A 25460-nucleotide genomic window follows, 5' to 3' on the forward strand; every position below is an offset into this window, starting at 1 on the left:
TCATTATCTTACATTAGTGGTTTATTGTGCATTGAAAGTTTCTTTTGTTTTCGTATTTTGACTGGATATTTTGGATTATTTAATGTTCATTATTTTTTCATGCTCTTTTCGGCATTATGAGGTACGGGTGTATGCATACGTTTGTGGTTACATTAATGTTTTTATATTTTCTTTCAATATCAGTGTTCAAGGGGAAATTCTGGACCCATCAGGATTCTTGGAATGCAGGCTAGAACTGCCAGTGGCAGCCTGCTACATTCTGTCAACCTTAGCCTCTTGCCCTGGCATGCCATTTTCTTTTCATGCTTCCTGGGGCTCCTTTTTCCCCATAACACCTCATCCACTTCTTACCTCCCTGCACCTCCATTCCACACCTGCTCATCCCCTCACTTACCTTCCTCTTTTATTTTCCTGCTTCCGTGCTACCTAGACTCTGCTAGACTGACCACACTGGGCTTGAAAAGGGGACAATATCCCTTTTCTACGTTGTGGGTGGCCATCTTCTGCTTTTTTTAAGGGAATCGGGTGCACACTAACTGTGTGGCCCCTTTCGCCTTAAAGATTGGCATCTCAGGACGGAAGTCTTAGAGGGCTAATAGCATTAACTCCCTCCTTGGAGGGTGTGCCCATTGACAATTAGGGCCCTCGGGACAACAAGACCCCCTCCCCACCTGTGTAAGGAGTTAACACTCCAATCTTTAGTTTGCTTTTGACTTTTCAATTTGGATTATATTTATAATGAGTGACAATGGTATTGGTGACCACTTCAAGAAAGGGGAAGGATGCAGGAGGTAAATAGCATTGTCTGAAAAAAGTGTCACCATTGTTTGATTTTTTTATCTTGTTTTTATCTCTCACTGGCAGCATCAGTTGTGCATAGGTTTGGGGGATGCAGGGGTGTTGCTAGATCTGGAAAAGATCTGGGGCTATGCTAATTTTGGGACTGTCAGGACTGGGGGCTAGCTAGCCTTTTTGGTTGTAACGCCTGAGCTTCTATCCAGTGCTACAACGAAAAGGCCTGGCGCTATAGCCCCCTCAGCTCCCCCCCAGCAACACCTTTGGGTGGATGCTTTCCCTTATTGTGTTACAATAGTAGGTCTACAGCTGTATCTTAAGGAGATGAGCATTATGGCAGGGGGCAGCCTGGATGTGTGTTAGATTGTTTTGAGATTAATGTTCTGAACTGGATTGGTTCCTTAACACTGTTCTACCGGGAGACTAGGCCTTTCAAAACCAAGACGAAGGAGAAATTCTGAATGCTGAAGCTTTAGGACCGCCAAGTATTTTAGAGTACTAATTCACATTCTTAAACTGCTTGTCATCTTTTCAAGCAGCTGGGTTAGGCCATGTTTCCTGGAGGCTCCAAGTTGGGGACTACTAATGAGTCTATAAACCTGCAAAACCAACATACAAGCTGATGGACTGTCTGTGATGCTCTGTGAGACATACACCTGTTCAGATAAACATTTACTAATTGACTTGATTCAGAACCAAAGAGCGATGCACTCAACAGACAATATCTGTGCTGTTATCAAGGTTCAGATAAAGCTTTCTTGAATTAAAGCTCCAGCTTCAGAGTTTGAAAATAGAACTTTGCTCTCGGGTTCGAGAGGAAACAGAGCATGGAGAGACTTTGCCAGGTTGACATGCAACTCTTATACTAGGAAAAGAGTCTTGCGCAACATGCATTTACCCGCAATGTCCAAGTAACTCAGCTCCATTGACAACATGGCTTAGCCTATGCACCTAAGTTCCTTATCAGCGTCCCTTCGTTGTGTTATCCATTCTGCTGCAGAGAGGGTCCTCTTTGGTCTGTGTAAAAGAGCACTTTAATGATTCAGGAAGCTTAGTTAAACGTCGAAAAACAGCAAATTAAAAGAAAGAAAAATCTCATCTAAAGGAAGGAGGATTTTCAAGTGCAGTTAAAGGAAGTTTACAAAAACACTGACATGACAGGCAGCGACAAAGAAAATACAAACAAGACAAAAGATGTAAACAAGTAAAACTGTAAACTGTTATTCATGTGCAATTTAAAACTAAATGAAGTTAATCAATAAACTTGTAAAGACTATTAAAGCTAAGATCATCTAGGGACAGTTAGTTAGGGATCTTGTCATTCCTTTTAATAATGAGTTCTTCAGCCAGAGATAAAAATAAAACTACCAACCCAAGGGGTGACAGTTTCTTAATCCAAGTAATCATTTTTAAAGAATCTAATAAGGAGGTCTCAGTGTGAAACTCAGCTCAAGTTTTGAATTTCTTCTTGCTGTTCACTTAGGATTTCCTCCAAGGTCAAAGAAGAGGAATGCTGGTCATCCTAAAGATTTAGGAGTAGGAAAGGGTAGGACGTCAAGGGCAGGAGAGGGCCCGGAATACTAGATAAGGACTTGGCAGTGTTTTCTCTCTCCATCTGTAGGTCTAGGAATAATCCAAAGGGCAGATCCGTTCTTTTTTTTGTCCACTTCCCCATTCCCCTAGGAATCCTGGTTCTGCACGGTTCAGCAGCGTCTGCGGAAACAACTGGAGAAGACATGATACACCAAAATAGCGCTCGTTTTTCTATACATTTTGTAAGAGGATCACTCTTAATGTGGTACTTCCTACTCATAAGATGGCACTGGGCTTCCCCGATCCTGGTGAAATGCACTATGTCAAAGCCCTATGATGTAATTTCTTCCTTTTTAGGAAGACACTCTGACTGCAGCCCTATTTTCTGGACCTCAATTTTATATTGAATGTGGGTACTGTTTCCACAACTCCATTTAATTGATATGTAATATATGATTACTTTTAGGATTAACTTCTATTTTTTATGTTTTATTTTATATATATTCTGGAATTGTACATTTACATGTACTAGTACGGATAGTATAGCTCAGTGGCAACACACTGGTCTTGGAAGCAAGACGATGCAAGGCAACACAGGTTCGAATCGCGGATCTGCGCTTAGAAAACTCTTCAGTATCAAGTGTGTTAAAAAAAACAATTATAATTACATTCATATGTTAATTCTTGGATTTGGATTGACTTCAGTAAATTGCTTGTGGAGAATTGTTTTTGTTGATTTTGTGGTGTGGTGTAAAGTTTGTGTGGGGATACTAAAGTTATTATTGGTTCATTTTTATTCTTTCTGTTTTTCAGTTTTGATTCACGGAAAATGATTTGACGTCTTATTTCCTATAATTTTTGACTGGTATTTAAAATACTAGTTTTTCGTCTTTGAAAATGTGATGAGCGCAAACATTATTTATTGTTTTCTAAGACTTTGCGGTGACTGATGGATTTAACTTATATTGACTAGTTCTTCTATTGTATTTATGCTGATTGAGAGCTTTGAATGTGTGTAAAATGAATAATCCTTATATTTGAGTGGAGGTTAACTGGAATTGTGGGTTAGTGATGCTATCTTTTGATACCCTTTTGGCTTATGTTAATATCACTGATGTTGCAAACTGTTATTCAATTTCATGTGATCATATTGATAAGACTTCATATGTCATTCCTCCTTATGGACTATTTTGAGTTCAAAATGCATAGATGAATACTACAGTACGTACCTGACCATCATGGAGTAAAGAGACTTCATCATACACGACAACATACATACATACTCAATTTACTGATGAAGGAGAGAAACTCCTAATCAAACCTTATTTTGCATAGCTGTAGTAAATTACAATAATATTGTGTACATTATATTAAGATTGGTGTATATCAATTTCTTTGCATGTGAGATCATTTCTAAATGTTATATTTTACTGGTTTACTTTGACTAAATGAATGGATAGGTTAATAAATGGCACATTATAATAATTGGGGTTTTCCTAGTGCAGTTTTTACATTGTTATGTAGGACTACCCTCCCGCACTTTGTTAGCATGACATTGGGGTAAAGATGAAACCACTGAACATGACACCACTGTAGAACTCACCTGCCATGCGGATCTTGGCCAGTTTAGAGATGAATTCACTGTAGTAAGTGTTCTCAAAGTTTCCATCCTGCAGGAGACAGACCATTAAATAGGAAACTAAGTATGTAGGTTAGTGAGCTGTGAAGGCAAAACATGCGTGAGGGGAGGAACCTAAGCGCAGTGCAAGGTAAAAAGATGTACCAGGTGGAAAGGAGGCAGGTGAACAAGTCTGACAGAAACAGGTGAGTAATGTGTGAAAAAATGAAAGGTAGAAAATGCATGGGTGAGACAAGCAAGCAAAATGAGGTGAATGGGAGACTGACACCTTTTGGTTTGCAAATGGCCGGTCCCCTGGTGTAAATGTGGAGGCTAATTATGAAATAGGAAGCTATCCAGAGGAGTTCACAGTGGCTGTGGTTTGATTCAAAGATGTCCCCCAGGTGTGAGCTAGACAAATAAACAAGCACCAAGGGAGACAGAACAATTAAGTAGAGGGTAGACAGTTGAATGAGGGTTGAAGAAGGCAGTGATATTAGGCTTGAGTGGGATAGATGAATTATGCTATGAAAAAACCTAAACAAACAAATAATGAAATAAAATGAAGCAAGAGTGTACAAATGAACAGACCTAGAATTAGGTATGTTGTACTCACATTAGAGGGCAATCGGCCTTGTTCCTTTAAAACAAGAGATAGCATGCCCAATAAAAGTTGTTCGCAATTGGTGACAGCTGTGAGGAGAGCTATGGTTTGGACGTTGTTCCTATGTATCTGTCAGTTTTGTCCCTAAGTGTCATTTCAGTGCATCTTTCAGAGGAGTAGTTTTTTAATTTAGAATTGGTGAGTGGCGATCTAGTAGGGAGTTGGCGAATAGGTTGTTACAGTTGGTATGGTACGGTTTTGTAATGCTATGTTTCTAGATGTTTCTGTCCTTATTTAAACATGTCAAAGAAACAGAAAAAAGAAAAAAGAGTTTTTACACCAGAGGACTACTGTCTTTGTTCTAAGGCCAACCAAAGCTTTGCCACTTCTTTATCGCGACTGCTTGGATTTCTATGTTCCGCCTACCCCATGCACATCAGCCTTACGGGCTATTCCAGTTCTTTGGAGAATCTGGCCGACTGCTAGTGTTATGGCGGTATTATGCCCTGAGATCAACAAGTTCCAAAGATTTTTTGAGATCAGCCAATTCTCCTTGTCTACAAATTTGGAGAGGTAGTTCACTCTTATGCCCCATGTACCCCCAAAGAACCGAAGTAAATGGCTAAGGTTTTGTTTAGCTGGCTCTTCGCAGATTTTGCATAATTGAATTGCTTTGTGGCTTTGCCCTCTACTATTTAGTATTTCTCCTGTGTGGATTAAGTTCATGCGGGACCTTAGGAATGTGTCTCTGGATTCCCGACTTGGATGTTTCGTAAGAAAGTTTGCCAACTGACCTAGTTTTTTATCCGCCATTAAAAAGTCATTCCTGGGTTTGATTTGCCGCATTTTCTCTCCGGTTTTGATCGAATTCCCCTTTTCGATGTCTTTTTTTGCTTTCATGGGATTGGTCTTCAACGTTTCGATGGATTAATCCGCTTCACTCAAGACCAATAAGATTTTCTGTTCTAGATGTATTAGGATCTTCGATTTCTGGGTTTGTAAGTAATAATTGAGATCCTAATACAAAGAATTTTCTTGTGGCTCAATTATCAACCTGTAGAGTGAAAGAAGCCTTCGTCAGCCAGTGATTTCAATGATTTTAGGCTCAGTTCGAACCTGAGTGCTGACATCCGGAGGCTCAGGGGCAAGCCTAGGGATTTTTTCCAGATCTGCCCTTCCACTTTTTGCCAGTCCAGGTCCCATGTTGCTGGTCTTGCTTCCAGACCGTACAGAATAGTTGGAACTATTTTTGCAACATAGAACTTCAGGAGGGGAATAATGGAAAATGTACAAAGTTCTCGCAGAAATGTCATCTGTGGGACTACTTTCTCTACTTTGCATCTTATTTCATATTCGAATTTCCCAATCACTGGTGAGGCATAGATTATGTAGCCCAAGTATAATGTCTCCTCCACTCTTGCGATAACTTCTCCCTCCAAAAACCACCCTGCAAAATTAATATGCCTATTTGATCGCTTAAACACCAAGATTTCCGATTTTTTGAGGTTGAATTGAAGGCCATTTATTTGGCATATTTACTCAGTCCATTCAGCAAATTTTGCAACCCAACGGGAGTCTTGTCAATTAGTACAATATCGTCAGCGTAGGCGAGCCAGTGCACCTTGGTTGTATTTAGGTTTGGGCTCACCATTATCTAGGACTGCAGAAAGGGTCCCAAGTCTGCAAGGTACAGATTGAAAAAAAAGGCGCCCCCAAGCAGCCTTGTCTAACCCCTTTCTCCACCTTGATTGATTCTGTCAGGTGGCCTGCCTCGTCGAGTCGGACCATCAGTGATGTATCTTTATACAATTCCATTAGAATGGCCAGCAGACCGGGCGGTGCAACCCAGTCCCTCATTTTATTCCAAAGCCATTCCCTTATCACCAAGTCAAAGGCTCTGGAGAAGTCTATCCATGCTCCAAATAAAGGACCATCTCCCGCCTCTTTTGAATGTTCGGCCAGGAGATTTAAAGTCAGGCCATTTATCGTTGTGGACATCCCTCTTCTAAAGCCTGTTTGAAACTTGGATACTATTCTTGACTTTTTTGCCCAGACCTCCAACTGCAGCAACAAAATCCTCATGAATATCTTGCTCTCAATATCAAGGAGGGCGATTGGTCTGTAGTTTTTCAGTTGTGACCAATGGCCCCACTTGTAGAATGGAATTATGATCGCTTGCTTCCAGGAGGACAGAAATGTATGGGTTTGTATGATTTCATTATATAGGTGGCAGAGTAGATTCGCCCAAGTCTTGGTGTTGTATTTTAAAACCTGATAGGTTAAACCATTTGGACAAGCCGCCTTTGAGGAAGAAGCTTTAATTATTAGATCCTCTATCAATTGGGTATCGAAGGTTAGATCCCAGTTTGTGGTGCCTATTTTACTGAGCTGGAAATCTGGATTATGTTTAAAGTTTTTTGTGAGGTGGTCTATCCAGCTTTTGTCTGAGACCAGATTGCATTGCATGTTGTTACTGCTTGTTTTTTTCCCCACATTAGTAATAATAGTCCAAAAATTCAGAGAGTTTTCTTTACACAGAGCCGCAAGCATTTGTTCATTGTCCTGCTGATGACGAGTAATTCTTCTTGAGAGGGACCTATGCTTATAGTCCCTTATTAGTCTTTTAAGCTCTCCTCACAGAATTGTTTGGTCAAGGATAAGGTTTTTCAGCCGTCTACTTTCCTTTCTCAAGATTTTTTTTTGGGTGCATGTTTCTTCATCAAATGCAAGCTGGTGCTGAAAGATTTTCCTTGTATCACTTGAGCATGGTGGATGTACAGGATGACAGTTTTCCTTTTCTTCTCTCAGAGAGATTGATGCAAGGTTATCGTTAAGTCACTTCCCCTCTCTTTTACATTTGACCATTGATGCTTTGCCCTTTTTTAGATCTTAATCATGGCCATACTTTTCCGCTTGAGTGACAACGAAGCCTGAGATAACCAATCTTTGACGAGCATGGTCACTCCCTTCTCCCCATATGGTTTCCATTTGTAAATTTTTTGACAAGATGTTTTCAGAGACAAAAATGTAGTCCAAAATAGAGAAGGAGTTTTCCCGTGACCATGTTGGACATGGATGGGTGTCACTGGTTACTGCACCATTCAGCATACTTATGCCCCATGAGTTTAGGTAATTTACCCATTGTGCCCCAATCTTGGACTTTTTAGCCCGTGTTGGAAGGTTTCCATGTTTTTGAAAAGGAATACACTGTGCGTTAAAGTCCCCTGCCAACATTACTATTGCCCCTCCATACTCCAGAGCTATCTTTTCCATAACTGATGATAATAAGGAATGGAAAGCCTGTATGTCAATCTCAGCAGGGTTCCAATAAACAAAAAAACCCATAATGGCAACCATGGATTGAATGCATGGAAGGACTGCCCGCATTTCTATGGGGCTCTCCTTGGTTGAGACTCATACCCCATTACCCCCACCCCACAAACACACAGAATTTGGCAACACTTGGGGTGTCTTAGTGATGATCACAAGATGATTAGTCTCTCATCAGCTTCTCCTTTGTCAACAATTACAGTGTCACAAATGTGGGTCTCCCGATTTGGTGCACATTCTAGAAGATCTTTAGTGCTGGAGGCTCCTTTTCTACCTTCATTTAGAAGACAGGGACTTAGAGCGACCCAGGGCTTCATATAGAGGCAGTTTTAGGCCTTTACAGCACCCCGTTTCCGGTTTCCAAACACACAGAAGCTCTTCTCAGCCTGGCAAAACATTTTACCAAAGCTAGTACATCAAGGGGCTATCTGATTGGTGCAATGTTTGCCCTCCAAACAATCTAAACCATCTTAGCCTTAGTGTGGACCTCTAACAGAAAAGTGGGCATCTGCTAGAAAACTTGAGCTGAAGCCTAACTAAGGGAGACTTTGACAAGAATAACTATCCTCATTTTAGTACTTCCTGTTGGTTACTTATCAGAAGAGGCATTGCCTGGTTTGCAGGACCCAGGCATTGCCCATTTGCTCCACACCCAAAATCCAAACGGATAACCATTAGCTAGATAGTGACATCATTCAGCCCCTCTGCATCTCCTCGACAATGGATACTCACATATCATGAAATGACAATAGGCAGGAACTGAGGCTTGTTTTCTTCCCGAATTGTCAGTGATTGGTGGGGATCTCGCAGATCGTGTACAATTAGGTCCTGAAAGACCTGCTCTTTTCTTATGGATAAAATTCACTAGGTAAATGGCAAGATGTTAGTGACTAACTTTCCACATCTACACTAGATTTTCCATTCAGTGTTCCTTGATTCAATGCGGCTTTACTGCGCTTGGACAAAATGATTAGTTGTTTTTGCATAGAGAACCTAATAGAAGTATTCCTCTAAAATGGCCGCTAAAATGTCTCGGGAGGATAGCCCAGCGGCAACGTGCTTGCCTTGGAAACAAGATGACACGAAACAACACAGGTTCAATCTCCGGGTCCGCGCTTAGAAATCTCTGGGTATTAAGCATGTTATTAATACGCAACTAAGAGACCTATTCCTGTAACAGCGCCTCGATGTCCATGGGATGTGGGAGCGCTTTAAAAATGCAAATAAATAAATGAATAATGCTTCATGTGCAACACACAGTCCTTACAGACTAGTCTTTTTGCAATAGACGTCAGTTATGTAAAAACACAAACAGTATAGAAAACGCGTACCGTAACAGACATAGGTCCTGATCATGCAATTATCACTGGGTGCAAATAGTGTTACTGCAAGGTCATGCGACGGTATCTGAGCCGCATCACAACCTGGCATGGATGCGCTCCGACTCCCATGGTAACAGTATTTACGCTGGCCGCAATTGCGCCGGCTGTAATAGGGCCAAATGTAATAGCGCCGGCTGTAATAGCGCCGATTCGTGATCCTGCGCAGCAGTATTGGCGGCGCTAATTCAATTACCGCCGGATTTAAGGCCTACCGCCCAACTCATGATCAGGCCCAAAATCACTTTGAAGCGCCCAGTTCGCCACAAGTTATCCTATGTGATAGTGAGACGTGAGATAAACTGTGAGGAAAGGTAAACATTAATGGTCTCCTCCAGTTATGGTTTCAGGATACATTAGACCCACATGCAAACATTCGGTGATGCTATTGGCTTTGTTGCATCAACATTTTTTATTCTATACAGATCCGTTTGACACCACCGTCTATCATAACAGCCCATATAAGGGGCTCTGGTAAGACACTTTACAATTTACTACTGCAATATATTTTATGACCTACTAATATCACAAGACACATTCCTTGTATACTTCACAGGATGGGGCCCCCGGAGGCTGGAATGCCATTTGTGAAGTACAGATCCAGCGGAGGGGGAATGAGTGAACAATCCAATTTGAAGTTATATCCCCAACGACAATTAGACATTATGAGACTGAGAACAGGTACTGACTAACTTTCACATTATATGCACCAATTTTGGCATTTATAATTACATTTTTAAATGAATGAACACTGAGCCAGGACAATTTGGTGTCGTTACAGTGAGATTTGTCCCTAAAAGTCCACCCACTTTTTGAACAAAGAAGATTTTGCATTCATTATACATCACGTCCTGATGAAGACTGGGCTGCACTCCCCTGGCTCCTGATTGGGTGTGCGGCCCATGACAGTGTGGGTGGATTCTCTGCCTGCGCTGGGTGCAGTGTTCATTCCACTAAAACGAACAGGTGAGCAGTAACTACCGGAGCTCCAGCTTAGCTTTACAAGACTTATTTTGTTTGGATTCGCCTTGTCGCCTCGCAGCCTGCAGCCCCGGTGCTTCCTGTTCCCCTCCCAACCTCCCCTGACTCCTGATTGGGCGTGCGGCCGGTGACTGTGCGGGTGGATTCTCTGCCTGCACTCATCGCGGCGTACATTCCACTAGGAAGAGCAGGTGAGCAGTAACTACCAGATCTCCCGCTCTGCTTTACACGACATATTGGGGGGATTCTCCTCGTCGCCTCGCGGCCGGCAGCCCCGGTGCTTCCTGTTCCCCTGCCTCGCTCCCCTGACTGCTGATTGGGCATGCGGCCTGTGACTGTGTGAGTGGATTCTCTGCCTATGCTCAGCGCAGTGTTCATTCCATTACGAAGAGCAGGTGAACAATAACTACCGGAGCTCCCGCTCTGCTTTACAAGACATTTTTTGTTTGAATTCTCCTTGCCGCATCGCAGCCTGCAGCCCCGGTGCTTCCTGTTTCCCTCCCTACCTCCCCTGACTCATGGTTGGGTGTGCGGCTAATGACTGTGTGGGTGGATTCTCTGCCTGCGCTCAGCGCAGTGTTAATTCCACTAAGAAGAGCAGGTGAGCAGTAACTACAGGAGCTCCCGTTTTGCTTTACAATACCTTTTTTGTTTGGATTCTCCTCGCCGCCTCGCAGCCTGCAGCCCCTGTGCTTCCTGTTCCCCTCCATACTTCCCCTGTCTCCAGATTGGACGTGCAGCCCGTGACTGTGTGGGTGGATTCTCTGCCTGCACTCAGCATGGCGTTCATTCCACTAGGAAGAGCAGGTGAGCAGTAACTACTGGAGCTCCCTCTCTGCTTTATAAGACTGTTTTGTGGGGATTCTCCTTGCCGCCTCGCGGCCTGCAGCCCCGGTGCTTCCTCTTCCCCTGCCTCCCTCCCCTGACTCCTGATTGGGCGTGCGGCCTGTGATTGTGTGAGTGGATTCTCTGCCTATGCTCCGCGCAGTGTTCATTCCACTAGGAAGAGCAGATGAACAGTAACTACCGGAGCTGCCGCTATGCTTTACAAGACTTTTTTTGGTTTGGATTCTCCTTGCCGCCTCACGGCCTGCAGTCCTGGTGATTCCTGTTCCCCTCCCTCCCCTGACTTCTGACTGGGCGTGCAGCCCGTGACTGTGTGAGTGGATTCTCTGCCTGCACTCAGCGCGGCTTTCATTGCATTAGAAAGAGCAGGTGAGCAGTAACTACTGGAGCTCTCGCTCTGATTGGCAAGACTTTTTTTGTTTGGATTCCACTTGCCGCCTCCCGGCCTGCAGCCCTGGGGGCTTCCTGTTCTGCTCCCTCCCTGCCTTCCTCTCCTGACTCCTGATTGGGCACGCAGCCCGTGACTGTGTGAGTGGATTATCTGCCTGTACTTGGTGCAGTGTTCATTGCATTAGGAAGAGCAGGTGAGCAGTAACTACTGGAGCTCCTGCTCTGCTATACAAGACTTTTTTTGTTTGGATTCTCCTCGCCGTCTCTCAGCCTGCGGCCTGGTGCTTCGTGTTCCCCTCCCTCACCTGACTTCTGATTGGGCAAGTGGCCCCTTTTAACTATTACTACCAGGGCAGCCCCTCTGCCTGTACAGCACCCTCTGGCAAAGGACCAAAGACTAAGGACAGCTCCAGTGAAGCAGTTCCAGATGGTGTCTGCCGGTGTCCACCGAGGAGGCAAGAAGCCTGCAGCCGTCAACCTGCTGCGACTAACCAGGAAAGTTGAATCTGGGTGTTTTGCATTGCTGCTGTGTTAAAAAACTAGGCCTTTCTCCCTCTTTTTAGGAAAGCTGAATCTGGGTGTTTTGCATTGCTGCTGTGTCAAAAAACTAGGTCTCTCTGCCTCTTTTTTTCAAGTATATCTTTTTATTGAAATCCCGATGAACATAGCATTATAGCAACAACATAGCATTATTTGTTAAGGCATTGAAGTTTCAGTTTACATTTCTTTTCAAACCAATATATTTCCCCCAACAAAAGTAAATTATAAGGTTAATACATAAAATGATAACTCAAAAACATAATAATGATAGGTTCCCTCCCACATCTCTCAATGCAGTTATGTATCCCGGTCCATGCCTCCACTCAGCAAAACTTTCTTCCAACATACTTCTCAGTCTTTAATGTTTTTCTTTTCTTAATGCCTCAATCTTGTAATAGGTGCCTTAGGGTTTGTTCTTTGTCCTGTACATACTTGAAGAATGGGGCAAATGTTTGGGAGAATCATGGCATCTTTTCAGTTGTATGTGTGGTCAGTTTTTCCATGGCAAAGACTTCCCAAATCCTGACCCACCAGTAGGACAAGATCGATCCTTCTTTTGTTTTGCAGAAGAGTGCTCGGTTCAGTTTGGCCGCCAGTAACAGCAGTGCTATTAGTTCCGCCCTGGGGCCGGAGGCGTCCTCGGGCACATCTCCTAGTAGTAAGATGCAAGGCCTCGTAGGGAGCAAGGCTCCAGTGATATCTTTTATACTTTACTTGATTTCTTGCCAGTAAGCTGCATCGTCGGGCATTGCAACCACATGTGTATAAAGTCTCTCAACTGGCCACAGCCGTGCCAACAGCAGTCTGAATAGTCTTGTAAATTTGCATGTAACCTATGGGGGTTCTTGTACCATCTGTAGCACAGTTTGATCGCACATTCTTTAAAACCCATGCATCTTGAGCTTTTAGCGGTTCGGGACCATATTTTCTGCCACAAATCTGGTAGTATCTCTGTCCCTATGTCTTTTTCCCATCGTGCCATGTACGGGAGTTTGTCGTCGATAAAAGCCTTCTCCAGTAGGCGGTAGCAGTGAGGTATTTAAGTGTTTCTTGTCCCTCTGCAAGTTGGAGTTCAATTCCTATAGGGGGTCGTGTGCCTGCCTGTTTTGCTTGCTGGTTGGAAACCCAGTGTCTAATTTGGAGATATCGAAAGCGTTCTGTTTCGTGTAGCGTGAATTTTCCTTTACATTACGTAAATGTGAGGGAAAGCCCATCTCTGTAGAGATCCCTAAGTCTTAACGGCCCTAGCGCTTCCCATCGTGTAAATATTTCCTTATTCATGTCTGGGGAAAATTCCGGGTTCTGTAATATTGGCGATATTGGTCCTAGACCCCCTCCTATCCCCAGATGTGCTTGCGCTTTGTCCCAGATCCAAATGGTCGTTCTAGTGGAATCTATCAAGCCAGCCCTGGCTGTTTTGAATATGAACGGCAGGTGGGCCAACGGGATACGACTACAGTCTTGCTCGATCGTTTTCCATTTTGCCCCCTCTCCCAGTGCCCATTCTAACATGGGCGCAATCTAAGCTGTGCAATAATATATCTGTATCTCTTTGGGAAGAACCAAGACACTCTCAAGCCCCAGCTTCTAGCACAGAAACACATACTGTGGCAGTGCATCCGGAAGAAGAATGCTGCACCTCACCTATGGAAGATAGCGCATTCACCCCAATATTACAAACCATACAATCCCCATCGACTGTTGTACAGCAAATGCGGGAACAAAGGGACCTAGAAAGAAAAGATGAAGAAGAAGCAACAACAAATCCAAATTCAGAAACATTAAAAGCACTAAACTTTGTTCTTAACTCATTGGTCTCAGTTTTTGAGATGCTAAAAGGAGAGGTCCAATCGCAAAATGGAACACTTCTAGAGTTGACTAAAGAAATTTCTCTATGTGACTCTACCCTAGTGGGCCTAGCAAATGCCATGAACACAAAACTGAGCACCCCAATTCAGGCATTGAACACTGAGATTGCAAAACAAGGACTCGACATCTCCTCCATCCAGCAATCGCTGAAAGAAAAAAACCAAACTGAAATCCAAAATAACACACTTTTGAAAGAAATTTCCTCAATATTGAAAAACAACTGCCCCCAGCTCAAAGAGAAGAAACTGCGGAAGAAATTCAGGACTACTCATTGGAGGATACCCCACTATCAGACTCAATATTGGAAGAGTTCTTAAGGCTTGCCACAGTTTTAGAAGAAGAGGCAGATATTGGAAAAAATACAGAAGAAATCAATTCTGGTAATCAAAAAACCAGACGGGCAGAAAAAATTCAGGAATGGCAAGAACAAGGGGAACAAACTTCGAGAGGTAGAAGAAAAAGGAGAAACCGCCCACCAAAGAGAAAGGGCTCCAAATCCTCACAGTCAAAAAATAAAAGTAAACGTTACAAAGGGCTGAAACAAAGCAAAACTGCAAAAGAAAAAGATAAGATCCAGGGAAAAATATATTCCGATATGTCTAGTGAGGAGCAAGACACCACTGTGGGCGACTCTAAAACTCCTCCTATTGGCACAAAAAAAAATAAATTCAATACAGGAAAGGGAAACCAGAAAGCCAAAATCGACATTCCTAAAAAAACCAAACTTATCAAAGACAAACAATTGGACGATACAGTTCCAATAACAAAAGCAAGTATTGGCTTACAAACAGAGGAGCTGACAGGACAAAAAAAAAACTATCCGAAAAAGAAAAGCATAGAGATTGAAAAGGACCGGGAAAAAGAGGTAACTCCGGAGGAGACACCAAGTAAAAAAAAACTTGCTGCTCAACCTCAAAAAGGAAATATAGCTAAAGCAGTCAAATGGGCTCCAATTTTCACACAAAAAATAGGGCAGCAGGTAGCAAAAAGATCATGTGGGAGTGGCTCTGCCATAAATCAACAGGAAAACAGGAAAATTGCCCCCATCTTTCTAACAAAGAAGCCGTTGGCTTTCAAGGACTTAAGTATAACCCCTTCAGATGCAACTGCTTCAGCAAACAGGCTAGGGGGAAATATACCTGAAATAAATGCTAACCAAGCCAAAAATGGTGAAGGGAAATTCGTCAAACTTGATACTGAGAGGCACTACGAGGGGAATGCTGAAGGCACCCACCCACCCTCCGATACATGCAACAAATCATCCGAACACACAGCAATGGGAAATGGAGATGGAAGGATTTGGCTGCGACTGCGTTCAAACTATGGCCACTACGAATCCTTGAACCGGGGAGTGATTTTGAAATTATTACAAAAAATAGGAGATCTCCACTCTATAACATCTAATGACATTGAAAGCGTGAAATTCCCATTGTCATGCGATCCATTTTTGGTTGAACTCATCATGACCTCAGAGACCGCAAAAAATGACATCTTGAGAAACTCAATAGAGTTAGAATCCTATGGACTGGAAGTTTCATACTGTAAGAAGAGAAATAACACCATGGCCAAACACTGCACTCCCCCACGCCCATACAAAGAAACAATATATCAAAATGAGACAACCAGCACAGAGCAAGGAAACTTAGTAAAAGACCTCAAAACAAAAGAAAACACCATTTTGCTCTTACCAGACATACTGTCAGAAGTTCTGAAGAAGCTGGGTCTGGGCTCACAACAACTTTAGAAAAAACCATGTTAATATCTTTAGCTGGAACACAAGAGGCTCTAGTGTCATTAGAGGCAAAGAAGCAAAGTCATACCTATTCAATCAAGGGGATGCAATTCTCTTACAAGAAACTTGGTTGGTCAATCCGTTATACATCGAAGGGTACATGGTCCATTGTCTGTCAGCCACACAAAAACCACTGGGCCGGCCCTCAGGAGGCTTATTAATAGCATTAAAAAACCAAGTCTTTAAAAATGTAAAGGAGATATGGAAAAATCCCCAGGGTATTCAGGCATGCAGAGCTGAAGTATCTACACAAGGAGCCACTACAACTTGGGTCTTTGTAAATATTTACTGGAATCCAGCAACATCGAAACTAGACTGCTTTTTAGAGAATTTAGCATTTCTATTCGAACTACTAAAAACAACTCTTGTCACTAGTAATATTGTGGTAGCTGGAGATTTCAATACGAACTGCCTTTATCCCCCAAAAGGAAATTGCGATCGAGCAACCCAGAGGAAAAGCAATCTGGGAAAACAATGGCAGGATTTTATGGAGCAATGGGACCTTCACATGATAGTGGGCTCACAGGAGGGTGTAAAGGAGCCATACATAACCTGGAGAAGAGGTAAATCTTCCTCAGCCTTAGACTATATCTTTGTTTCAAAAACTCTGCTCGCTTTGCCCTATACATTCAAAACGATACAGGAGTCTGGAAGTGATCACAGCAGACTGGAGCTGTCACTCGAAAACTTTATGACCACAGAAGCTGAACGAGAATTACAGACACTAGAGGGGAAGAAGGGTAAACTTAGAGTTGTAAAATACAAAGATGGGGGGACTAACCTAAATGGAAAACTTAAAACGATCCCCGATCACATATGGAATTCACAATGCGATCCACACCGTTTTACCAACTTCCTATGGGCAACTTTAGCACCTAAATACCTAGCGGGAGAAGTCAAACAGAAACATCTGCACTCCTTTGATGAATCTACACAGAGAAGAAAAAGAGAGCACAGGAAAGCGTTGCGAGATATAAAAAAGGCAGGACTTTCAGTGGAGGAGACGATAACTGAGAGAAGAACTCAAAAAGCCAATTATAAATCATGGTTGATTTCGCATAACGCAATTCGCATGCAAAATGATGGTGAGCATATACTCCAAACACTTAGAGCAAAAAACAGCAAGAACTTCTGGGAAGTAATGAACCAGTTTGAAGGGGATCAAGCACATTCATTATGTAACCTAGTGTCAGAAGATGGCTGGGTGAGCTACCTGACAGAGACATTTAAGAGCGACGAAACACGCGAATTTAGATCCAAATCAGATATCACTTGGCATCTTAATTTCTGCGAAGAAGATATACAGGAAATTATAGCCAATTCCTCATCATCAAAAGCCTCGGGTTTAAACGGCCTGACCTATCAGGCACTGAAAAGCGAACCATTATTGTGGTCAAAGCTATTATCCGCTCTCTTTAAAGAAATATCAAAGCAACGAACCTTTCCTGCATCTTGGAAAACGGCCCTCATAATTCCTTTTTTCAAATCCGGGGATCGTCGAAAACCAGCGAACTATAGACCGATAGCATTATTGGACATCGAAAGCAAAGTCTTCATGAGACTACTACTAACTCATGTCTCAAAATGGGCCGAAGATTTTAACATTCTATCACGTTTCCAAACAGGTTTTCGCAAAGGCCATTCAACATCTATTAACGGCCTGATTCTCAACATCTTGAATGAGCAAGAGAGAGGGGGGAAAAAACAAATGCTGTACGGAGCCTGGATAGATCTGTCCAAAGCTTTTGATCAGGTGGAACGAACCCTACTGTGGGATAAACTCCGGAACTGGGGAATTCCAGAATCTCTTCTGTCAATTTTGGTGGAACTTCATAAAAACACCAACCTAAGAATACGGCTCGACGCAATGGGGCACCTGTCCAGACTAGTGGAAGTTAACAGAGGTGTACGACAAGGGTGTCTGGGGGCACCTCTGTTTTTCAACTTGTTTCTGGCAGACATGGGCCATTTTCTAGAAACAGCTGCTTTGATAAGCCCAATACTAAACGGGAGGAAAATCTGCTGGTTGGCATACGCGGATGACATAGTTCTCCTCGACAGAACACCAATTGGGTTACAACACCTTTTGGACAAACTGAACGAATACGTAGGATTAAACAAGTTAACAGTAAACCCATCTAAATCAAACATCTTGATTTTTAAACATCCATTGTCAAAAGTAAAAAGCATAAATTGGTCCATGGGAGGAGAACGGATCAAAACAGTAGAAACCATAAAATATCTGGGTTATAACATCTATGCACATCCAGCGACATATAAAGTTGAAAATGAGGTGGCAGTTAAAATAACACAATTTACATCACAGATGATCAAGCTAAATTATAAATTCTGCAAGTTCTCTATTTTGCCTCTGGTAAAGTTTTACTTCGCCAATGTGGTTCCAGTCGTGCTATACGGTCTAGAAGCAAAACCGGATCTCTGGTCCATAAACTGGGACAACCATGAAGGCCGCCTCTGGAAAAGAGTTTTGGGTCTTCCAAATTGCGCCACTCTAAAAAGCCTAAGATTTGAACTAGGCCTAAAATCTTTAAATTGTATGGCTGATTGGAAGCTCATTTCATTGTATAGGGAAATAACACTTAGCAAGGATTCGACGTTGTATGGCGACCTCAAGCATGAAGCATCATTGAAAAAATCCGCTATCCTCATCTCGTTGGAACGGAAAACTTTGGAAATACTAAAAAAACTGGATCTGAACGAAGAGACCTTGGCTCTAAACCCTCATAAAGTTAAATGTAGATTAGAAGAACGGGACTGGATTGAAACAGTGGAGAAAATACGAGAGGACCCAACCCAAAATATATTTTTGAAGGGAGAAAAGAAACTTGGATCACTCTCATGTTACCTACTGAAATCTCCAAACAGAAAACTGCGCTCAGACTTCCTCAGAATGAGACTGAATCTCGTCCACTGTGGGGCGGTTCTGGCAAGACGTAACCAAGGGCACAAGGCAATAAAATTATGCTTAATTTGCGTAAACCCTGCCAAACAAACGCTAAAACATATCCTAATGGATTGCGAAGGCACCTGGCTTCAGCGATTAAGATTCTTCAGAGATCTGGTACGGAGGGAGGAAGACATAGTCACAGACTTCCTCTGGGACAGAATAATCTCAGGGAAAAATGCTGCACTTACATTTGCAGCAATCCAGGTGCTAATAAAAAGTGGGGTGACAATCTAACACAACGATCCAAAGGATAGAGGTACCTAAGTAGGTAATTTATAGGACCAGAAAAAACTTGGCAGGGTTGGTGGATAGTAAGAAACCTTAACACAAACTTTTATCTCTTTTTTACCTAACGCAAATGTTTTATATTACCTTCCTCTTTTGTAAAGGCTTAAGCCAAAACAAATAAAAAAAAAAATAAAATAAAAAAATAATATATCTGTATCGACTTGACACCCAATCCTCCCATTCCTTTCGATCTGATGAGCGTATGACATGCAATTCTGGGTGGTTTCTTTTGTCAGATGTATTGATTCACTGCTTTCTGTAACTCTAATAGCTCTTTGTCAGGGATAATGATTGGTAGGGCCTGGAAAATAAACAAGAGTCTAGCTAGGACTGTCATTTTTACTGCAGTGATTCTCCCCAGCATGATATTTCTTGTGTTTCCCATCTGTTCAGTGTGGCTTTAGTCTCTTTCCATATTTGGGGGATGTTAGCCTCTATGAGGGTTTTGTATGGTTTGGTGATGTGTACCCCTAGGTACACATCGTTACTTGGATTTTGAGTCATATATGAATCGCCATTCCCACTGATTTCTGGTAATTGATGCAAAATCCCAAAACCATGTGAAATCTGGTAAGGAGCTCCACCAGGGTAGGGATTAGACGCATGGGTTCTTGAAGAAACCAAATGACGTCATCAGTGTACAGTGCCACTTTATGCAGGTTTCCTTCATGACATGGGCCTAGTATGAGTGGGCTATTCCGGATCATTTGTGCGAGTGGTTACATGGCCAGTGCAAAGATTAGGAGGGAGAGCGGACATCCCAGCCATGTACCCCTGCCCAGCGGGATTGGGGCTGTTTTGGTGTTGTTAACCTTAACTATCGTGAATGCTATTTGGAAGTTGGCTAGGATTCATTCGCTAATGATAGGCCCAAACCCATATGCTGGTATAATAGCTCATAAGAATTCCCATAACATGCTATGAAATGCTCGGTGAGCGTCAAAGGAAAGGCGCGAGAGGCCCCGGGAGTTTAGGTGCCAGTGCTATCAAGTCTGTTACTCTTCTGATGTTGGCTTGAGCCTCTCTATTCTTAATGATCCCTGTTTGGTGTACATTAATTATCTGGGGGAGGACCTCATTCAATCTATTGGCCAGGACCTTGCTGTAGAGTTTGGCATCAGTGTTTAGTAAAGGCTATGGGGCACAGGACATGCAGTCCTCTGGGTCACTTCGGGTTTCAGAATCAGTGTAGTCATGGATTCTGCCATTGATTTAGTTATTACCCTTGATTTTGCAAAAGAGTTGGTGAGCTGTGGGATTAATAGCCCTACGAAGGCTTTGTAGAATCTCTTGGTGAACCCATCAGGCTCCAGAGGTTTTCCTGCAGGTAGGGAGCAAATAGCCTGGGCGATTTCTTGGGACATTATAGGATTCTCTAATGTTTCTTTTATTGCCTCAGAGATTTGCGGGAGCTGCGGCTGGTTTATGAAGTTCCGAATTTGGGTAGTGTTCCCTTGGTGAGCGGCAGAGGAATCACTAAAGAAATCTTCCATAACCTTTAGTTTCCCAGCCTCCGTGATCTCCCTCTTTCCCTCTGTAGACCTCAGGGCCCCAATGTAATTACAGACTGCCACCTTTCTAAGTTTTGCCGCCAATAATTTATTTGCTTTGTTGCCCTTGGAGTAATAATATTGTTTTGTCTTGAGTAACGCTTGAGCCGGCCTTCCAATCATGTGAGTTTCTAGGGCTTGTCTTTCTATGCTCTTTGCATGCTCTTTCTCTTTCTCTTGTACCACCGATTCCAATTCCCTCCAGCACAATTGCTGAATCCTACACCAGGTTGTTGTCTGCCCCATAATAACTCCTCTGAGGACTGCTTTCCCTGCGTCCCATATGTTGCGTATATCCATGCGCTCAGTCATATTTTCCTGAAAGTAGTGTGTTATTGCCCCTTCTATTGTCGCCCTGGCTGCTGTGTCAGTTAAAATCACCTCATTGAGTCTCCAAGGGGGTCTCTGTCATAGAGTGCCTTGTCCCAGGTCTATTTCGAGTTTTACCTTGGAGTGGTCTGGGAGAGCTTTTGCAAAAATGTCTATTGCTCTGACCAATGGGATAAGGGTAGAAGAGATCAGGAACATGTCTAGCCTCGAGAACCCCCCCCCATGTACAGCCGAGAAAAAGGTGTGTCCTCTCTCCCCTGGGTGCATAAAATGCCATGTTTCTATCAGCGATAGTTCTCTCACTATTGTGGTCATGGCATAATAATAGTTTTTGTCGTTTGTCGTGGGGGCCTGTGTTTTATCCATGGTTGGATCTACCGCGCAGTTGAAATCCCCCCTAATATTGTGTCTCCTTCTATGAAATCCACTAGGATCTTTGTGAGTTTCTCTATAAATTCTGCCTGTTTCTAGTTGGGGCCGTATATTACCCCCAGTGTGATTTTCCAGTCCCCCAGGACTACTTTCATTAGTAGGATCTCCCTTGTGCATCTTGCAGGATGTCCGTTGTTTGTAATAGGGTGCTTCTGGGGAACCATGTTTGTGACTCTCATTTCTTTTTTTTAGGCCACTAGTCAGAAAATATGTTCGGGGGTACTCCCTACTTCTGAGACGTTTTTCATCTTCTTTTAATAGAGGGGTTTCCTGTAGGTACGTCTCCAGGGAGGACAGCCTTTGTAATATGGTGGCCTTTCATTTCATTGGTGAGTTTAGACCCTGCACATTTAGGGTCAGGAATTTAATTTCAATGGTCACTGCTATGGGTTATATAAGGTTGCTATTCTTTTATCCCACCAATCTGGGGGTCGAAGCAGACTTCTTTTCAAAACAGGCAGGGACTTAGTATTTGGGACGCCATGTATATTCTGTGCACGTGGAACCAGGAGAGAACAAAAGGACAAAAATAAAAATAAAACCCCTCCATGCAATAAATTCTTCTAACAATCTTAATTTCCTGCGCCGATAAAGACCAGTTTCTTGTCATTCGAGATGACATGCGCTTGGGTACCATTCCCTCATGGTAAAACCCCCACCCCCTTGATGTGTGTATTCTGTGGTACCATGTGTGTAATTTCTCACCTTTCGAGGCAATCTACTGCCCCACGTGGTAGGGAAACAGGCCAGGTCAGTCGGTTTGCATCTCTTTTCCTGTTGAACTTATCCAAGTCATTCTCCTACTCCAGTAGTTGATGTTTCTGGAATTTTCTTCCTTCTCGGTTTCCTTGCATTGCTCTTGGTGGTCCATTCTGGAGTGCGCCGTGGTTCCAATGTGTTTGAGTCCCCTGGAGTCCCGTTCATCAATTCTGCCACTTCCTCTTCAGATCCAATTGCGTATCTTTGATTCTGAACCACGAATAGCAGTTTGCAGGGGAATCCCCACCTGTACCTGATCTTCTGCAATTGTAACCAGGCCGTTACTACATGTAGTTTCCGTCTGCTTGTAGCGTGCGAGATGCTAAGTCTTGAAACAGCAAGATGTGTGCTCCTCGGAATTGTACCAGTTCTTTCTTTTGAGCTGCCACCATGATCAGTTCCTTCCGGTGGAAGAAGTGTACCCTGGACAGTAGATCCAGTATGCTCCGGGTTTTTTCACCATTCACGATCCAAAGCTCTCTTCATTTTCCTGGACTCAATAATGTTATCATTAAACCATGATTTATTAAGGGTTTCAGGGGCAAGAATATCAATAGTGGTCTTAATGGCTTTGGAGAGATGACTAACCAAATCGGAGGAGTTATCAAATATGTCTTTTGTTTCTAGTTTAGCAGGAGGGTGGAGAACGCGAAGAATGAGATGTTTTTTAGATTCCTATATTTGATCTCTGTCCATGGGTTTCACTTGAGTCAAAGAGGAGATGCAGGTAACAGAAGGTAGGCCAAGTAGTGATCAGACCTGGGGCATGCCTGGGTGTGTATATGAGTATCAGAAAGGTTCCGGGTCAGAATCCAGTCAAGGGTATGACCACCCTGGTGTTTTGACCAATTGGGAAAAGCCAAAGGCTTTAAGAGCCGAAAAGAGGGATAGGGCCTTGATGTTGTTGAAATTATTCGCCCATAGATTAAAATCCCCCATGATGATTACAGGTGAATTGGCTTTTATGGTGTTGTTAAGAAGGGCGAGAAGTTGTTCCTCAAACAGAGGCAGAGTCTGTGGTGGTCTGAACAGGAGACGTATGGTCATGGAGACGTTGTGGTTGACTTCCATCTTAAGGATAAGGTTTTCACATCCTTCTTGGTATGGAAAGTAAGTTGGATGACAATCAAGTTGTTCTTTAACAATGAGAGCCACCCCGCCCCTTCTTTTAGCGGTACAGTCTGCCCTATAGATTTAGTATCCTTCATGAGTGGTGTCATTGGCAGATATCTAGGTAGTTTCATGTAACCAAGTTTCAGTAATTGCAAACATGTCAGGTTTATGTATGGCGACATGGTCAGCAATCTCGGCATCATGAAGGCATGCTGAGTCAGTGTTAAGAAGCAAGATGAAGAAAGAGTTTTCAGAGGCAATGTATTTAGAGTTGAGTCCCAGATTTACATTGGAATCAGGTAATGTTATAGGGGTAATAGGAGAGTCTGATTTATAGACTTGGGCCATCACAGGGGTGCCCTGGTGAGAATGCTCAATTGGTGTGGGTGGCAGTAGTGTGTTCATTCCTAAAATTAAATTTGTTTGTGATGCCAGTTGTAAACCATTTTGACTAGTTCATGACTCGACTGGTGGTGTAGGCAAAAGGTTTATAGTCATGTCATTGATTCCAGAGAGGGAGTGCCCATGCATCGCTTCGCTGCTGGGATTGGGGTGCAATCCCAGTTAGAGATATTTCGCTAATATTGCAGCCCGGTTCATTTGGGAACATGTAGTAACGCTAGCAGACATACTATATCCTTGCGCCGGCATGCCCACCACCCTGGCCCAGGTCAAGACACGAAGGCAAGATTCTATGCCACCGCCCAACTGCCTAATGTCATTGCAGCCATTGACTGCACCCATGTGGCACTGGTGGCAACCGAGGCCCATGAGGCCATATACAGGAACTGGGAGCACTTCCACTCCCTCAATGTGCAGGTGACTTGCAGCCCTGACCTCACCATCAACCACTGCTGTGCCCGCTACCCAGGATCCACCCATGACTCCATGGTCCTACGGACCAGCACACTGCCAGGATACATGGAGAGGCACAGAGGACAACGGACATGGATAGTGGGTGAGTACAATTTCCACCTCATATCCACAGTGAAGCACCAGACAAAATGGGGGGTGACAATGACAAGAAGCATGGCATGACAAGTGGATGCACTAGCAGCACCCGGCCAGTGCCTGCACCAACGACGGGGGTCATCCAAGGGAACATGCACACGTCCGACACACCTGGACACACACGCTGATGTATACATACCGCTGCCATTACAACAACACACACAACCACATGTACCATAATGCATCAGGAATGCAGCACAGCGCACATCCACACTGCAGCACCCAACAGCAGGCCCGCCAGTACCACAGCGAGTGCAGGCAGAGGTGTGCATGTCACCATTGACAAAGGCTGCACAGACATCACACATACACATTGCATGGGTGGGATGTACACATGCATGCACACCGGCAATGCCCCGATACAATATGAGACAAGTACCTAATGTCTGTATGTCACCCCATGCAGGTGGCTCTAGATATCCCGAGCTATGTGGCTGATGAACCCTGTGCGTGGCCCATGGACACCACACGAGACAGCTTACAACAATGTCCACAGCCGGGCCCGTGTGTGCGTCGAGCACACCTTTGGACCCCTCAAGGCACAATTCCAGTGCCCAGATCGCACTGGTGGATTCCTAATGTATGCCCCTGACAAAGTGAGCCAAAAGTGTGCGCAATGCTACATAACATTTGCCTGAGGGGAAATGTGCCACTACCCCGTGACGCGGACATGCCATACCCGGAGGAAGAAGCAGATGAACAGCATGAGATGAACAGCACGAGTCAGGAGATGGAGAAGCCACCCCCAGGAGTGATGTGAGGGAAGGGAGACTGGCCCGGCAGGCACTAACAGACAATATTTCTAGTACAATACCCTTCCTCTCTCCACTTCCAGCACTGAAATTAAACTACACATGAACACAATCAGGAATGTCTACGCAGGTATGATGTTCAACAAAATATTATTATCAAACTTTGTGCACCAACTATCCCCCCTAACCTGCCCACCGGCAACACCGCAACACACAGCCTCCCTTCCCCCCACCCTCCAAAGAGTCCACACTCAGGCTATAGTTGGCATGTACATTACTGTGGCCGTGGCCTCTTCCCCCGACTCCCACCAGCTGGCAATCTAGTGCACAGCTAGTGCAGGGACTGGCGCCTAGGAGTGCTCTTCTGGGATTCCTCGGTTGGTGTAGTAGAACAGAAAGGGATGAAGCCGGGCCCCTGAAGCAGTTGCAGTTGGAGCTCATTGCTCTGACAGATGGCCTCTGCAAGGGCTGAGACGCCCTCTGTCATTTCCCTCAACCTTTGTCTGCCATCAGTGCAACCGTACTGGCGGTTGTGATGGTCCGTGTCCTTGCATTTTCACCCGCCATCCTGCATGCTGCC

The 25460-nt window shown here is 43.7% G+C and overlaps 1 protein-coding gene across 1 annotated transcript in view; it reads right to left on the bottom strand.

The window, feature by feature from the left end:
- Positions 1 to 25460, bottom strand: part of CA6 (carbonic anhydrase 6) — a 277304-nt gene that overhangs the window by 108217 nt on the left and 143627 nt on the right. The window contains exon 5 of the mRNA XM_069610032.1: positions 3932 to 3998. Within this exon, the coding sequence (XP_069466133.1) occupies positions 3932 to 3998 (67 nt within the window). The remainder of the gene's footprint in view (positions 1 to 3931; positions 3999 to 25460) is intronic.

Source organism: Ambystoma mexicanum, chromosome 8, assembly GCF_040938575.1.
Source record: "Ambystoma mexicanum isolate Mex_15411 chromosome 8, UKY_AmexF1_1, whole genome shotgun sequence".
Taxonomy (NCBI): Eukaryota; Metazoa; Chordata; class Amphibia; order Caudata; family Ambystomatidae; genus Ambystoma; species Ambystoma mexicanum.